Source organism: Pan troglodytes, chromosome 15 (genome assembly GCF_028858775.2).
Source record: "Pan troglodytes isolate AG18354 chromosome 15, NHGRI_mPanTro3-v2.0_pri, whole genome shotgun sequence".
NCBI classification, from domain to species: domain Eukaryota; kingdom Metazoa; phylum Chordata; class Mammalia; order Primates; family Hominidae; genus Pan; species Pan troglodytes.
The window spans coordinates 64,986,963-65,002,982 of record NC_072413.2 but is presented as its reverse complement, the minus strand read 5'-3'; the positions used below and the strand labels follow the sequence as shown (position 1 = coordinate 65,002,982).

At 33.6% G+C, this 16,020-nt stretch overlaps 1 protein-coding gene across 25 annotated transcripts in view; it reads right to left on the bottom strand.

The window, feature by feature from the left end:
* Positions 1-16,020, bottom strand: part of GPHN (gephyrin) — a 672,536-nt gene that overhangs the window by 156,036 nt on the left and 500,480 nt on the right. For 15 of the 25 annotated variants that reach the window (XR_010151162.1, XM_063793573.1, XM_001135711.6 and 12 more), the window contains one exon: positions 1,348-1,390. Coding sequence is in view for 23 of the 25 variants with exons in the window: in XM_063793573.1 (XP_063649643.1) it covers positions 1,348-1,390 (43 nt within the window). In the remaining 2 variants the exon portion in view is untranslated. Of the gene's footprint in view, positions 1-1,347; positions 1,391-3,187; positions 3,251-16,020 lie in introns of all 25 variants that reach the window. The other 10 variants (XR_010151161.1, XM_063793562.1, XM_063793571.1 and 7 more) reach the window with 1 other exon arrangement.

The following is a 16,020-nucleotide window of genomic DNA, read 5'->3' as shown; positions in this document are numbered from 1 at the left end:
GGCTCAGAGGAATTTATTTTTTTGAGGTGTGAGCCACTGCGCCTGGCCAATATAATGGTCTTGGGCAAGCAATAATTGTGTTTGCCCAAGGGTTTGGAGCTAAGATAACAGATTTACAAAACAAAAATGGAAAAATTTACACAAAAAAAACCCCATGAATTTTTACCTTTGTGAAGGTCTCTATTTTTTTATTGTGAAATAAAGATCAGCCACATGAGCACTCCGTGGCCATGTGACCCAACCCCAATAAAAACCCTGAACAGTAAGGCTCAGTGAGCTTCCCTGGTTGGCAATACTTGATGCATGCTGTCACACATTGCTGCTGGGAGAAATAAGCAATGTCCATATGGCTCCACTGGGAGAGGGCAACTGGAAGCTTGCACCTGGTTTCTCCTGGACTCTGCCCTATGTATTTTTTTGCCTTTGCTGATGTTAATCTGTATCCTTTCACTGTAATAAAGCATAACCAGGAGTATAACACAAAAATAATGCTGACATCCTGCTAGAAATAGAAATCATTCAATTTGCTAAAACTCCCAGTGGTATGAGTATCAGTAGGCCTATTTCAGTATGATTCCCCTGTACTTCTCTTGATAAAGATCAGGAAGAAGATGGGATGATGTCATTAAGCTATTAAGATATAGAGAACAATAATAAAACAATTAGCATTTATATAGCACTTTTTTCTTAGGATCCCAAATCTTTAAAGACACGATTTTCAATGTGACATCATTTCAAAGGTACAGATAAGGAAAACCTATTATAGTTCCTTTTTATAAGACAGAAAAATGAATGATATACAGAGTTAAATGACTCCTGAGTTAATGCTATTAGTGATCAAACCAATAAATAAATTGAGCATTCTTTACTCTTGGTTTAAGGTTCTATGTTCTAAAACATGCTGCCTGTGAAGTTATTATATGTCAGGAATTCATATTCACAAAATGAGTATGATGTACCCTCTTGGGAGCCACATATTCTTTTTTCAGAATTAGCCTCTGTTCAGGAATTTACAATATTATTATTATTATTTTCAGTTAGTTTGTTTTCAAATAACTTTTGTCAGTGGAACAATTAAAGAGAGGTTCAGAGTCACAGAGGAGCTCATTCCTACCCTCCTAGGAGTGTATCAAAGTTCTGGTGTCAGCTTGCAAAAACAATTAGATTAAGGGAAATATTTATTAATGTACTGATACTGGTAATATTTTTAGAAGGTAAAAGCCCTAATATTCATATTTGTCACATAAATATTCCCCATTGCTTTTCTTCTTTTTTTTTCACCAAAATATCATTTTTAGCTTTATAAGCTCTAGTTCAGCAGCCCACCAGAAATGGTAAAATACTTACTGGCTCTGAGAATGTTCTCCTTGCTGCTGCACCTGGACTGGACCTGTAGAAAGAGCATAAACTCAGTAATTTAGGGCTTATAGCATGAATAGGCAGATATGCATATTTAATGGGCAAGCTCCTGAGGTCTAGGAGCAAAGGCTTTATATATTAGTATTTCAGATGTCATAACATGTTAGTAAAAATGTTATACTTGTTTCATCTTTTTTCTTTATCTTTTCCTTAAAGAAAGAACTGACTTCCAGAAAAAAATCTGGGGTACAATATTGTAAATTACACAGAGATAAACCAAAGGTGATTTTTTATTCATTTGTATTTAAAATCGGTATATGGAAATTTGTTACTGAATATTTAGTTGTACATATTGGCCCTTAATAGTAAGGCATTTAGTATATCTCTTGACTAGAATAATAATAAAATTCAAGTAATTAAGTTGTACCTAAGTATTCCATTATAGTAATTTTTTAGTATGTATATAAATTAATGGGAGGAAAATAGAGAAATCCTTATATAACATTTACATTTGATTCTGATAACCTGTTACTTATTGATCCTTATATAACATTTACATTTGATTCTGATAACCTGTTACTGATTATCATAATTTATCATAGTTATAATATTGATTATGAAATATGCTTCTGTTGAAAATCAATGAAATTGAACAAATTTATTTACCAGTTCTTAGGTGTATATAGAATTTATCAATCAGAAAACCTTATGCTTTGACTCAAATGTTTAAGTCAATGTGAAACATTCTTTTAAATGTGATAAAACTGTTACATTCAAGGAGCATGGTACATGTCATTAACATGTTGTTAATTTCAAAAGAAACTGTATTTAAGCTCCAGACCTCTGCTTCCCATTCCACAGCAGCTTGCCACAAATGGATATATACACAACAAATTAATTTCTATAGTTCAACACAATCTACTATCATAATGAAACAACTTATGAAAGGAATGTTGCAACTTAGGGTGGGTTATGGTTGTCCTTCCCTGAAAAAAACAATTGTTAATGTTTAAAAAAACGGCAATAAAAAAGTCACAAACATACATACAAGAAAAAAATACACACACACACACACACACACACACCAAAAAAAAAAAAAAAGGAAAAATAATTCCAAATGTTAGTTATTCTCTTTTGGCCCAGATTGTTCAACTAGTTTTAAACATACTAGAAGGAAAAAGCTAGTCTGAAGATAATATTCTTATATTCTTTTACTCAGAAGTCTTATTTAAGTACAATTCTGGACCAAATGGGAAATAAATCAATGACTGCTTAAAGAAAATAATACAGGGAAGAAGACACAAGAATGAGGAAAAGAAAAGTAAGAGAGAGAGGTTTGAGGGTGTAAATCTAAACAATGGAAAATAAAGTATGGAATTACAGAAGGGGACAATATGTAAATGCAGAATGTTCTGCTATTTCTCATTAAAAATTCATACCAAGAGGGTAAGAATGACTAATGAACTTGCTGCAAAATAAATAAGCAAGTTGCTATACTATGGAATGAACATAAGTGTAACTATACCACTACAGCCTTAAAGAAAAGAAACACACACTAACAGACAATAGACAAGCTTAATAAAGAGAGAAACTACATTTCAAAAAGTGATTCAAAGAACACAAGAGAAAGCTAGAAGAGTGAGAGAAAAATCTGGGAGAGAGAAGGAAAAGAAAGGGGGAAATGTTAAAAGACAAAAACAGAGTTCAAAGAAGTCAAATGGAAGTCAAGAAAGTCTTCAACAAGATGTAGAAACAGAAGGAGCCCAAACCCATAGCGCAAAGCAATGTTTGCGAATGGAAAGTGGCTCCTTTGATCAGTAATAGTTACTCTTAAGTCGTAGCCTCTATTCCTCCAGAGTTCATCTTTAAGCCCTTCCAATCTAGAGTGGAGCTAGTGTATGGATAGAAACAAGAGATTTACAATGAACAGAGCAGTTCAGATGAGTAGTTCAAATTGTCTCATAAAATGTTCCAACAGATTTATATAATGCCTCTTATATACATTTTCTAATGTATATAATGGAAATGGTGGTGAAGAACTAGTTGGCTTTACCAAAAAAACCCAAACCAAACCAAAACAACAACAAAATACCCTCTCCCGTTCCCTAGGTAACTTAAAAAATTAACAACCAAAATCATTCATAACATGAATTGAATAAAGAAACCCAAGTGTTGCTTTGTGGCACCTCAGTTTAGAACTACATATTTCAAACAGCTTTGGTGGAGAAATTTGGATGATGAAAACAATTCAATTCCCTGAATCTGAGCGTTTATCAAGGTTCATAAATTGCCAACAGCAGTATAATCAATGCTTTCCCATTTATATTACATTGGCTATTTGAACCAGATTTGGGGAGAATCACTTTAATGTCAATGATTATAAGAATTCCTTTAGTGATCTTGAGTATGTGTGTGTGTATAAATCAATCAATCAATCAACCTATACACCACTGAAGAAAATAAAAATTTAAAAATGTTGTTTATTATTTATGCATGTAGCAAATAACTTTTTCTCTTGCACCATGAAACTAGTCCTCTTTATAATATGTACTTAATTTTATACAATTTCAAAATGAAAATTTTACTTAACTCACAATGTAATGGCATACACTTGAAATGATACACTTGAGAAACAACTACTGTTCTTATGGACTATAAAGAAGGTAACACAGATCTGTCTCAAGTTTTATGGCTTCTCGTTTTTTTCTTTATGTTACCCTGGCTTTACTCAATGGGAAAAAAAGGAAAGTCTGGAAAGCAAAATAAAACAGATTTTGGCCTAACGTTAAATTTGTCAGGGATTACAAATAAAAGGTATGGCATCTGATTACCTTCTACTTTATTCTATTGGATCATGTTATTTTACTTCAGTTAACATCTGACTTTACAGTATTGACAAATAATTCCCCTTTCAACTGGAATCAAAACTAAAATAACATGTAGGAACAGCATATTATATTAAAGTCAATGGAGAAAATAAAAAACATGAAGGACTTAATAAAAACATAGGGTATATTCATTTACTAATCAAGATTGTTTTGAGACATCAAATAATTCATTTCAACATGTGTTTACACGTGTAATATAATTTTTGCTGAAGATCACATCGTCCATTAGGAAATCTTAAGATGTGAAACAGAAAAACAGAAGGGAGAGCACATAATAAATGTAAGGAACAAAAGTGAAAATGCCTTAAAAAAAGCTGAAGAAATTTTAACAAACAACAACAATCTTTAGATACAGTTAGAGAAATCACTTACCTTATGCTTAGGTCATAACAAGAATAGCACAGTGTTTAAAGTCAGCTCTTCATTATGGGAGGTACAATTGAAAGCCATAGGTTATAATAACATGAATTGCTACACAGAAATGAAGACTTTTTCAGCCCAACATGAAAAGCTAACTCTTATGGGAGAACATTTCAACTTACGTTAAATGCAACATGAAGAACAATTGAGGGTGTAAACATCAAAACACACCCAAACACATGAATCTCACACCAAAAAGAGAGAGATGGCCCAATATCTCAAGACACAGAAGATTTAATCTGTGACCATAATTTGTGACATATAAGGGAAGGCACATTGCTTTAACAGTGAAAGATGCATGCATAATGTATAACCATCCATTTACCTCCCCACCCTCCACCCCACTTGTACACACACAAGCCCATTAAGATACAGGGAAAGAATGTAGTGCCAAGCTGTTATGAAGAAAGCAGGACACACGAAAGCGTAGCAGTGGTCATGTGATTTGAGAGGTGTTCTTCCCTTAAACCATCCCATCACCATGCTTATTTTAAAGAAGCCAGGAAAAGATTCCCTTTCAATGCTGCAGTAGCTACGAGCCCCCAGCTTGAAGCTAGTGTGTGGAATTTTGATCACCGTTCCCTGCGATGTCAGGGGCTCTCCAGTGGAAGCCAGATGTACTGTAACACCAGTTAGTGGGGGTACAAATGTGTGAATAACATCCTTTCCCTTCTGTATTTCACAGAAGTGAGGGAGGAGAGAAACAAAGAAAATAAAACCCGTGTTAAGAATAGGTTCGTAACAATATAAGAATGTATAAGTATTAAAATGGAAATTACATTTGATTGCAGGTTAACACAAATCCGATTTCAAAAAATTGCCTATTTTGCTGCTCACCAGGCTAATTTGTATTCCTTTTCTTGTAAATGGTATACAGTATGGCTCATATTGAAAAATTCTGAGCACTTGGTCAGATGGGGTCAAAGTCAAGAACAAAATAAGTCATCTTCTTTGAAGGACATTAGGAAAACTATCTTTCCATTTTAAACATGACTTTACTGGCCACTAATCACATTTTAAATTAGAAATTAAGTTTCTGTTTAGCTGCTTACTTATATAATCTGAGAAGTCCTCTGTTTTGGAAAGACACAATTTAAATTTTAATCTTTTTACATTGTTAAAAAAGCAAACAACAAAAAAGCTATTTAGAAACTGTTTCCTAAGTACTCTTCTCTGTTATCAATACGAGGTATTTAAAATGGGCTATTCCTGTCAATAATAGGCTTATTTCAGCTCTTCAGAAAAAAATTCAACTTTGCTTTCATATTATTGGTGACAGTAGTTAACTTTATCCATTTTATTCTTTTTGTGCGAGATGAACTTTGATTCATGTGTACATCCCAATTTAGTTAGCAATGTCTAAACTGTTCAATGATCATGTACTCATTTTCTCTTCCTCTTTTTACTCTTAGCAGGCCAGAATATCTTGACTTTCCTTTTAATGTGGCTTTGGTATTTTAGGCTCTGGGCCCTCCCATAATCTCAGTTTCCTCACAGAAAAAAAATAAAGATTGTGGCTCAAAAGAGTTAATGCATTCATCAGTGATTTTAAGCTATAAAAATGAAAATAAATGTCAGTAGTTGTTATGATCAGTGGTGCCACTGACAGCTGTAAAATAACTCTGTGATTACACACCCTCCACATTATAATGTAGGCAAGCTCTTGTTTCTAACCCAAAGAGAGGTGGAAAATTCTACGTACAGTTATATGTTTCTCAGTAGGGATAGGCCAGAACATTTTGGAAATGTCATAGCCATATGGCCATATGCACGGTAGGCATGCAAGCCATATAATCTAAGGCATGGAGCAAAGTCTCAACCAGCTCCTCTAGAAACTGCCTTGTATTCTTGAGCTTTTAGACCTTAGACAAGCTGTTGCCTTTCTCTGGAATACACTGTTGCTTATTTTCTGATGCAAATACTACTTGTCCTTTAAGATCCAGCTTAGATTACACCAGTCATTAAAAAAAAATTCCCAAGTTCCTCAATCAGAAATAATTTCTTCTTTCTCTAAACTCTTTTAGCAGTGTTGAGATATAATTTATCTACCATAAAACTCATTCATTTTAAGTATAAAAGTATTAAAAGTTTGATGACTTTTAATAAAGTTATATGGCTGTGCAACCAACACTACAACCTAGGTTTAGATTTGCCTAGATTCTTACGGCATCTTATTTGAAATTCTAATATAGGACTTATAGAAGTTTATAATATAGAATATGAGTTAATAGTTACTCATATTCCAATTACTGATATGAGTCCCCAAGTAGACTACAGGTTCTTAGAGGAAAAGGATCATGACTTTATCCTCTTTTTATTTCCCACTACATTAAATACACTGCTTTGTACAGAGGAAACATTTGCTAAATCTGAATATTTTGTAGTAATTATTTTTCTTTTCAATCTCAGCAGACTAAAATTTATTTTTAATAGTATAAGTATGATCATAGCCATTCCTGTACCTGTTTTATCAGCTTACAAATAAGTTTTACTTATTTGGGTCTGATAGTATTGACAGATAATATGAGAAGTATGTAGATTATAGCTAAGAGATATCTGGGTATCCTACAGAATGATCTCAAGAATTTAGAAATTAATATTACTTAAGGTTAATCAAATAGTGACATTTGGAGTCCAATAACAGTTTTCTATACCAAGAGTTTCAGGTTAGGTTAAGAAGATTCCTTATTTTCTAAGAGAGCAGGATGTTTTATATCTTACATGGTCTGGTCACTGTAATGACAGAGATGATAGAAATTTTTGATGCATCATGGCTTATTTTGACTTTAGTTTTTCTACCTTATTAAACTTATTTAAGAGTAATCAGTCTCTGAAAGAATGAACTTCTTTGAGTACCATCTACTCATAAGATTAAGAGGAAGGAGAAAAAGGGACCCGTTTACTCAGATTACTTGCCTCTTTAACCTACCCAGAAACAGAAGCAAAAGTTTGATTTAAATAACATTAAGCCAATAACTCTACAATCTTAGGCTCTTACATTCTATTTCTTTCTCTTCTTACTTCTTAAACACAAATGGATAATTGTTCTAGAAAAGTTTTTTCCCATGGTTCCATTCATGCATCACTTTTTGGAATAAATTAGGATGCAAGTATTTGGCTTATTTGAGTTTAATAATAGCTCTTATGTGCTTAATTAGATTTATGATATCACAGCACAAATTCAACTGAAGAACTCAAAGAGTTTTGGCTTTTTATGACATGAAAGGCAGCATGATAAAGAGGATGTCCTTTGGAGTCCCATGGTATGATTTCCAATACTGGATTTTCCTCTTCCTAGCTGTGTAACCTTGGATGTGACATTTAACACTTAGAGCTTTAATTTCCTCATCCATAATATGGGGAAAATTAAGTAGGGTAATGTATGTGAAAGTGAAAACTATTGTAAGTAAAAATAAAATAGAAATTGAAGTTGTTATTATTATCTTTATGAATATTTTAAGTCACATATATTTTATATAGGTAGAATCTGAGGCACAATAAGAATAAAGAATTTGCTACAAATCATGCTAGGAATCAGTGACAAATAATAGATGAATTGCCAACTTCTAGACTAAAGCTACAGAAAAAGTCTGAGTAAAGGTCTGAGATTAGCTCTGCTAGGATTAATCTAATTCTGTGTTGTATGATTTTAGTAAAGTTATCTCCTCTCTATGGGTCTTGGTTTTCTTATTTGCAAAATATGGATGTTTCTAGGGGTTTTAACTCAGGTCAATGGGTCCCTTGAGAGAATCTTGTGGGTAAAAGACAGGTCCATTCACTGGGACAGAGAAATGAAATTACAATCTTTATATTAAAAAATCTAATTAATATTTATTATCTTCTTTCATTATGAGCTCAGGCAACAAATCACAGTAATATTAACAGAACCTCTTATTTCAATGGTTATAAATATCTTTTTATGTTTATAATGATTTCAAATTATAGTAGTTATTAGATCTGCTCCTAGTTTGTTATTTAATGCATTTAAAAATAGGCATTTATTATTATATTGCAGTTTGTTTTAAAAGTTATTTTGATCATGATTTGAATTGGTTTTCTAATGTTATATATTTTATTTTATACACTTAAAAATATTTTTATGAAAAAAATATCTGTAGGCTTTGACCAAGTACCACATGGGTCCATGGCAGAAAAAAGGTTAAAAGTCTCTGAGCCAGATAATTTCCAAGCCTCCTTTTATCTGCAGAATATTATAGCTATATGAAACCTTTCCCACCTCTATTTGCTGTCTTTTATCAAATCAGATATAAAAGGTGTCCTTTTTTTTAAGAAAATTATATAAAATTGGTCACTGAATTAAACAAGTGCCCATTTAATAGACCGAAACAAGAAACAAAAAAGGAACACTGTTGCTTAAAAAAGTCATTAAATCCTCAGGGTTAAAAAAAATTCTGCTTCAGTTGCGCTTTTCCCATTGGTTCAGATGGACCAATCATTTAACAGTAATCACATTTAAAAACTTCTAATCAAAGGTGAACTTCCATACACACACACATACACACATAAAAACAGACACACGTGTGTATGTATCCATAACCATTTATTCTTTGAATTTTCAGTCATTTATTGCTCACTGATAGAGAGTAGCAATGTTATTTTTTATTTGTATTTTTTTTCCCCGAAATGGAGTCTTGCTCTGTCACCAGGCTCGAGTGGAGTGGCATGATCTTGGCTCACTGCAACCTCCGCCTCTCAGGTTCAAGCAACTCTCCTGCCTCAGCCTCCCGAGTAGCTGGGACTACAGGTGTGCGCCACCACACCTGGCTAATTTTTGTATTTTTAGTAGAGATGGGGTATCACCGTGTTACCCAGGCTGGTCTCGAACTCCTGACCTCATGATCTGCCTGCCTTGGCCTCCCAAAGTGCTGGGATTACAGGCGTGAGCCACAGCGCCTGGGCTGCTGTTTTTTTTTTTAATCTATGTACAACATAAGAGAATGCCGGCAAATAGACAATATTTATAAGCAAAACAATTTTATAAATCTTTTCCAGGTGACCATTCTTAAATGTTTTCCCACTGTTATATAAATTCTCATTGTTAAATTCCACCGAGCTTTCCTAAGTTCTAGGTTAATGTGAAAAATACTTCCTTTTCAGTATTGACCCATTCTTAAAGAAGTCGGAAGTGTGTCAGGTTATATAGCTGGTGAAGTTAATTATAATTACCACTGAAAATCAAAGCTTGTTTATGCTTCTTTATAGATAACTTGGTGAGTTCCTTATTTGTTCTTAAAGAAAATACTATAATATGTAGAACACACTTTCTATTCTTTAGAACTGGTTATCACCATGACTCAAGGAAATATGAATTTAAGCATCAATGTTAAATGTTCTTAATGCATTTCCTATATAAAGCTTTAATTCCAAGTTGAACCATGTTCAGTGACCTCTGGAAACTTTGCAAATCCCAGGCTGGTCTCCTCTTGGTACCAACAATCGTTTTGGTTTGGTGCTTGTTCTGAAAATTTTAATGTTGATCATAAATATGAAGAAAAATTACTACCCAAATTATATAACGTATTATAAAGCTAAATGAAGTATTTTTGGCTAAGAGGAATTTCAGATTATTCATTATTTCCCAATCTTAAGATGAATAACTGATTATTTTACAGAGTAATTACTCTTCATTCTAAAGGTTAGAAGGTAGGAATTATTACTGGTTTTCGGTCATACAGTAAAGTAGTAATAGAACTTGGTTCTCTTGACTTCCAAACTTAATTATCTGTACACTATCAATCACTCCACCTTTCTAACCTAACAATGACAATCATTGCATTCCTAATCACAACTTGAATTTTCATTGCTTCTTTGCTCTTGACTGTTTCTCTTAGCGATGAGAACCACTGAGAACAGGGATTTGAATGTAGGGGTGATGGAGAATGGTATAACAAAAGAACTTTGGGGAGTAGTATTCTGGAAACAAACTGTCTAGATTTGAATTTTGGCTCTACCATTATTAGCTGTATAACACTGTATAAGTCATAACTTCACGTATAAGTGAAGATAATAATAACATCTATCTCATAAGATATTTGTAAAGAAAATAAGAATACATGTAAAGTGCTTGCTTAGAGATACATGTAAAGTGCTTGCTTAGAGAGTAGCTTAGAGTTAACAGTATATATTGTTAGCTATTACTATATTGTTGTTCCTACTATTATCCTTTTGTTTGGATGATATTCTAGGCCTGTAATAAGAAATGTTGATTTTTTTTGTTTTGCATGTGTGTGATTTTGACAGTTCTCAAAAGTAAGATCAAGTAAGATTAATTTAGGTGAGTATGTGAACAGGAAGTTTTCAGAAAATATTGATTAATTCTAAAAAATAGAGGCCAAGGAATAGATACAGTCAATAATATAAAAACTTGAATTATTGAGTATTTGTAATTATTATGCATTTTGTGACACTTCTGGAAGAAAGTCACATTTGTTTTCATTAAGCATGAAGTTTGAAATACTGAGTTTTTAATTAGATTTAATATTCTTAGTTTTCATTCTTAAATGTCATGTCTTATCACCTATTTGATCATTAAAAAAACCCTAATGCTTTACTCATTTCAGTGTGGCTGTATTGTTTTCCTTTCTAAATCATATTTTAGTATTGATTGAAAAAGTTGTGACTTTATTTTTCTAAATGCTTAACTAGCATTCATAAGGCACATGAAAGATGTACAAATATATGTCTATACTGCATTAGTAAAGTAGCAAGAGCTTAGAAAGTGTGTAGAAAAGTTTCTTCGAGAAATATATAAGAACTAGGCATTCTGATGCCTAGTATTACAGCTATGTATGGCGTACATTATGTTGTTAATCAAGCCTCTCATGATCTAACCAAGTAATAGTTAACAAGTATAGTTTAATAATATAATATATAACTCATTTTCAGGATGAGCAATATAGGTCAGATTATTTCAGGTGTATGTAAATTTTTTTCTTAACATAAGCCCTATACCTGTAGGTCCAGAGACATGCACTAATTAGATCAGTTAAAGCTAGAGACTTGTGTATGTAGCGAATCCTCTTTTCAGCAGGAAAAACATAGGAAGTTAGGCTAGCTAAATAACCTTGACTAAATTATTTCAAGTATTAGTTTCCACATCTACAAAAATCAAGATAATACTATTCATTTATTGAACAAATATGTGGAAAAAAGAAATTAACAATAACAATAATAATAAAAAAGAGTATGTGTTGAGCTAAGCTCAGTTGCCCAGAGCCATCGCCAGGCTCTTATCTAGGTGCTGGAGGTAAAACATGAACAAAATTGATAAAGACCTTGCTGTCTTGGAATTTACATTCTGATAGTAGTAGACAGATGATAAGCACCTAAACTAATAAGTACATAAATAAGATAGTTTCAGAAAGTGGTTAGTGCTATAAAGAAAATAAAATACAGTAATGGAATAAAAAAATAAGTAGTGATAAGGTATAGCTATTTTAGACAGAGTAAGCAAGGAAGACTTCTCTGAATAAGTATCATTTTAGTTAAGATTTGAGACAGCCAGATGAAGATCACGGGGAAGAACTTTCCAGACTGAGGAAACAGCTAAAGGTGTGCAAAGGCTCAAATGTTTTGTTGAGTTTCCACCTCATAGGATTATTGTGAGACTAAAATAAGCTAATGCATGTAGAGCATTTGTTATCATATCCAACATTGTATAAAGGACAAATACATGTTTTTCTGGTAATGATGAAAGTGACAATAATAATGGCTATAATGACTATGATACAAACTACCGAAATCCAGACTGAAATTACTCTCCCCAATCCCTCCTAGCCTGGAAATATTTGTAACCTCTTCCACATCAAAGAAGACTGTTGTAATTGGTCAGAAAGGCCAAAGATTGGTAATAAAAAGACACAAGGGTGTTCAGACTTAGGGTTCCAGCAAAGTGGGATACAAAAGTACCTTTTGGGAAAAAATCTGCTATTTCATAAAAGCCAATGAAGCATCTCTTAAAAGACAGAATACAATTTTTGTTGTTTATTGAAGTTTTACCATAAATAAATTTCTGCATTAAAGCTATATCATAATGCTATTGATCCATGATAGCTACTACACTTGCTAGTATTCTCCTGTTAAATCTATCCCTATAAGTGTTGAGGCATTCTCAAAATTTATGGAAAGATGCATCACATGGAATAACCATCAAACCAGAGAAAACTTAATGATAAAGATTTTCTCTTTTTAGCAATCATTAACCTCCATGTCCAAAGTATATGAAGTTTCATTTGGGACAGAACAATGTTATTAATAATGCCAGGAGGTGCGTTGGTTCATTGTTAGTGATTTTTGTTTCATTTGCATTCCAGTTTGGTTCCTTTTGATTTCCTATATATTTCTAGTATAGAGGTATGACACAGTGGTTTGGTTAGGATTAGCCAGAGTAGTTTTGAGACATCTTGCCTGCTTCTGACCAGTTTATTTTATTGTAATCTGAGCACAACAAACAGAAGTGATCATATATATATATATATTATATAATCTGTGTATTTATACACACAACACACACATATTTAGTGGGTCTGTGTATTCTATCTTCGTAGCACACACTGAAAATCATTAAAGTTATACTATAAACCAGTAGGTTATTGAAAATAAATATAAGCAGAAAGAGAGAAATAGGAGTAAAAAGGATCCTGGGAAATATAGCATTATTCAAATGCCGGGTCAACATATGCCCCATATGTGGAAAGAACACAATCCTAATTTTCCTTCTTTTTTTTTTTTTTCTGAGGCAAGGTCTCACTCTACTGTCCAGGCTACAGTGCAGTAGTACCATCATAGCTCATTGCAGCCTCAACCTCCTGGGCTCAAGTGATCCTCCCACCTCAGCCTCCTGAGTGGCTTGGGACCATAGGCATGTGACATCCCCCTGAGATAATTTTTTTTTTTTTTTTGTAGAGGTGGGGTCACCCTATGTTGTCCAGGCTGGTCACAAACTCTTGGACTCAAGTGACTCTCCTGCCTTGGCCTACCAAAGTGTTGGGATTACACGCATAAGCCACTGTGCCAGGCCTTTAATATTCTGTTTTGTTCTTATATGAGAATTCTATGCAAAGGAAATTTGAGCTTTGTCACAATTGTTCAGTTTCCTAAAAATATATCAAAAGATCTGAATAAATCATAGTAAAACATTAAAATGTGCTAAATCTAAATGGTTACCAAATGGGTGTTTGTTATATTATCTGTTGTTTACTATATATAACATTTGAAACATTTCATTAAATAATGGGAACTATAAAAAAAAGAAACTAATTTTCCAAAGGACATTTACATTAGGCTTTCAATACCCCAAAACACTTTAGCTTGGATTTCTCAAATTTAGAATTTGATATCATCTAAATACCCGTTTACACTATCCTAAAAACAAACAATGCCAATGTTTTCAACCCATATATTTTTTTCATTATTTTTTCCTTCACTAAGTATTTATTGAACTGAGAATGCTATTAAATTCTAACCACTGTCCTAGACAGTTGCACCATTGACCAATTTGCTTCCTTCCTGTGGTTGCTTCAGGTGGCTTTGCTGTGTCTTGCATCGCTCAGTTATCATATGGGCAATATAATTGTATCAAACTCTGCAGAAACTCATCCATTAGAGCTTTCCAACTCTTACATCCCACATGTTTTAAAAAATTCCTACTTGGAAAAATTTAAAAAAATTTTCCATGTAGGAAATTTTTAATTGGTAATTCTTTGTTTTACATATGTTTCTTTATTCTTTTTTTTTCTTTCTTTCTTTTTTTTTTTTTTTTCTGAGACAGAGTCTCGCTCTGTTGCCCAGGCCAGAGTGCAGTGGCATGATCTCGGCTCACTGCAAGCTCTGCCTCCCAGGTTCACGCCACTCTTCTGCCTCAACCTCCCGAGTAACTGGGACTGCAGGTGCCCGCCACCACACCTGGCTAATTTTTTGTATTTTTTTAGTAGAGACAGGGTTTCACCGTGTTGGCCAGGATGGTCTCGATATCCTGACCTCGTGATCCACCCTCCTCAGCCTCCCAGAGTGCTGGGATTACAGGCGTGAGCCACCGCGCCCGGCCTATTCTTGATTTACTCTATATTATCTGTAGAACTCCCTACTTTCTCTTCTCTTTTCTTCAGTTCACCATCCTTATTATTTCTTTCTGATAAAAGTTATTAGCAGTTAACATGGGAGGAGCTCAAGGGTAATTTTAATTTTCTCTTTGCTTATTTATATTCTTTACTGAAGGTATGAAAAACAATACAAAAGTTATCTAAAAGAAAAACACGGCTGGGCGTGGTGGCTCACGTCTGTAATCCCAGCACTTTGGGAGGCCGAGACGGGCAAATCACCTGAGGTCAGGAGTTCAAGACCAGGCTGGCCAACATGGTGAAACCCCATCTCTACTAAAAATACAAAAATTAGCCAGATACAGTGGTGTGCGCCTATAATCTCAGCTACTCGGGAGGCTGAGGCAGGAGAATCGCTTGAACCTGGGAGGTGGAGGTTGCAGTGAGCTGAGATTGCACCACTGCACACCAACCTGGGTCTAAAAAAACAAAAACAGAAACGAAACAAACAAAAAACCCCAGAAACTCTCATTGAAAATGCCATTTGATCAAAAAATTATAAAATTCAAACCTTTTAGTATAATATAGACAGACCATTTTACTATCTGTTCAAATCAGTTTTACTCAATTGTGTATAGATTCCCTGTGAATCATTGTTTCTCAGTCCTTCCCCTGCATACACATCTACCTTAAGACATTTGGGATCAGTTTACAGTCTACCATAGAACAACTGTGAAGCTAACTAGATTCACAAGTCTGTAACCCTAGACCCATTAACGTTATGTTTTAACTCAAGCTGAAAAACGCATATTCTATTTATAAATAGTCTTTTGACAGGGTCATTATATGATGCATAAAATTTTTACAGTTAGAAATATTGTATCTAATTTATTTATGTTAGTTTCATCCAGATTACCTCTCCTATATTCCTGTGAGCTACTTGCCTAGAATTTAGGCTCAGTGTACCAGAACATAAAAGCAGCTATGCCAAGCTCATTTTGTTCCTTTGAAGCACACTGTAACACAAAAATTAATAACAATTATTAAGGTTCATACTCTTTCTCAGTGGCTGAAATGGGTTATTATTCATTGAAAAAGGAAAGGAAAAGAAATAACTAGAAATAAAGAGACAGGTGATTTCTAATGAAAAAAACAAACACACAAGGAAAGGGAAAAGAAGCACAAGAAAAAATAAAGTGTAGGAAACTGCAGTGAGAAAGTGGGTTAATGTAAATGAGGTAATAAGTAATGGAACAGGGATTCTTAGATTATTCTTCTTTTTGCATTTTTTTTCT